Source organism: Fragaria vesca, linkage group LG6 (genome assembly GCF_000184155.1).
Source record: "Fragaria vesca subsp. vesca linkage group LG6, FraVesHawaii_1.0, whole genome shotgun sequence".
NCBI lineage: Eukaryota > Viridiplantae > Streptophyta > Magnoliopsida > Rosales > Rosaceae > Fragaria > Fragaria vesca.
In genome coordinates this window covers 9,090,418-9,092,491 of record NC_020496.1, presented here as the reverse complement: position 1 = coordinate 9,092,491, position 2,074 = coordinate 9,090,418, and the positions used below count along the sequence as shown (strand labels likewise).

At 38.6% G+C, this 2,074-nt stretch overlaps 1 protein-coding gene across 1 annotated transcript; it reads right to left on the bottom strand.

The window, feature by feature from the left end:
• Nucleotides 1-692: 692 nt before the first annotated feature.
• Nucleotides 693-1,241, bottom strand: LOC101315262 (putative ribonuclease H protein At1g65750-like). The gene is made up of 2 exons (XM_004305158.1): nt 1,142-1,241; nt 693-1,096 (listed from the first exon to the last, which is right to left on the bottom strand). Exons 1-2 carry the CDS (start codon nt 1,239-1,241, stop codon nt 693-695), a joined length of 504 nt encoding a protein of 167 aa, XP_004305206.1.
• Between the last annotated feature and the right edge of the window lie 833 nt (nt 1,242-2,074).

The window sequence follows — 2,074 nt, the reverse complement described above, 5'->3', positions numbered from 1 at the left end:
GAGAGAGAGAGAGAGAGAGAGCCCTCTCTCAATCGAAGATGAAAAGCCACTGCTAGTTTGCCCTCTTCTCTTGAAAAAGAATCTCTATTCGCACCCAGCTTCCTCAATCCATTTCAAATGATGCGGCAGATGAGGTTTTCTTTTGACCATCTGCAATTCTTCCAGGAAACATGCAAAATGCAATTGCAGATGAAATAGATTATAGAACTCAAAATACTTTTCATGGTTTGGGATGACGGGGATTTGGTATCTCATTCGATTAGTTTTACTTAGACACATGGTTTGTTTGGAGATGGGTCATGATTCAAATAAAACAAAGCTGACGTTAGAAGTCTCAATAATATTTCGTTGGCCAAAGTAATCTTTGGAAATCGGGCGAATGGAAACAATGGGAAGGAACCTGGTGGTCCTTGGAACGAATGAGAAGAGGGTGAAGAACATATAGATAATACTACCTATATGATTGATTACCAAAAGCTACAGCATCCAAGTTTGAGATGAGGCTTCCCCCGTGTGAAGCATGGTTTTCTTACCATGATATTTGGCTGAAAGTCTGATTGCAGAAAGCCAAAAATAGCTCCCCGATTGATAGAGAAAACAGTGTCTCTAAGGCTGGGTGCCAGTTTTTTTTTTGTTTTTTTGGTTACAAAGGGGGCACCAAGGCCTAGAAGAAAACAACAAAAAAGAAAATACTAAGAAGCAACTAGATCCCCAGTTTTCCAACCTCTAACAACACCATTCAAGTCATCAAGGTAAGCAGAAACAGCATGGATAGGAGGCTCTTCCAGAATAATGAGACCAGGAGCATGATTGATACTCATCTTAGCGAGGGAATCAGTAATCATGTTACATTTCCTGAATATATGACTAAATTTGGTGTTTTCCATGTTGGAGCTGAGAAAATGGCAGCCAACAATGAGAGATCCAAGAGGATGACAAGAGAGATCAACACGTTGGAGAAGATTAATGAGAATGGCAGAATCAGACTCAATCTCCAGATGCATAATGTTTAAGTTTCTAGCAAGTTTTAAACCAAAATAGATGCCCCAGACTTCAGCATCCACAATGACACCAATACCAAGATTAATTTGAAAACCTGTAATCCAAAGATCATTATGATCACTAATCACTCCTCATGCACCAATCTTTCCAGATGTTGAAGATCTAAAACCATCCACATTGAGCTTGTAAAAATTTTCAGAAGGCTTTTTCCAAGTAAGGAGGTTGTAATCACAATCCATTACTACTTTGGCCTTAACAGCAGCATATCACACGAAGCATGGCCTTAACAACACAATATTCTAGGGCTGGGTGTAATTAGACATTTGCTGTGTACATTTAGCAACACCCTATTACACGGAGCATAGGATCAAAACCTTGCCAATTAGGTTGCTAACAACGTCGCCGAAACCCCAGGGATGGAGAATGATAATGCCGGTAATAATGCAGCCGCAGCCTTATATGTGCTACCAGTAGCAAAACGATTCCCAAAACTTTCAAGAAAAGTAGGAGAAACCTGCATTGATGAGACCCCAGACCCAAAACCTTGCCCGTTTTATAGGGGAAAGCCGACTAGAAGATAAAGAAGGCCTACCGACCTTGCTGCAACTAGGTGAATCGATTGGATACCTCATCCGACATGATTGAATGCGAGATAGGAGATAGGGGTGTGAAGCTGCAGAAACCCTAGATCAGAGCGGCTAACTAATTGTGTGCAAATTGGTAACTAGTACATAGTTTGTTCAGATACTAAATTTTGGTCCAACATTAAGAAAAGAATTGAAATTTGTTTAGTCCTTCTAGTTTGAAGTCGACATTTGTTTAGTCATTGTAGTTTTATTTTAATATGAATAGTCCTTAAAGTCACAATTTTTCATCTAAATAGTTCTTGTGGTTTTATTTTAATCTGAATAGTCCTTAAAGTCATGATTTTTCATCCAAATAGTCATTCCGACAATTTTAATCTAAATAGTCCTTGTGGTTTTATTTTAATCTGAATAGTCCTTAAAGTCATGATTTTTCATCCAAATAGTTCTTCCGACAATTTTCTCAATTAAAGGCCATAAGAACTATT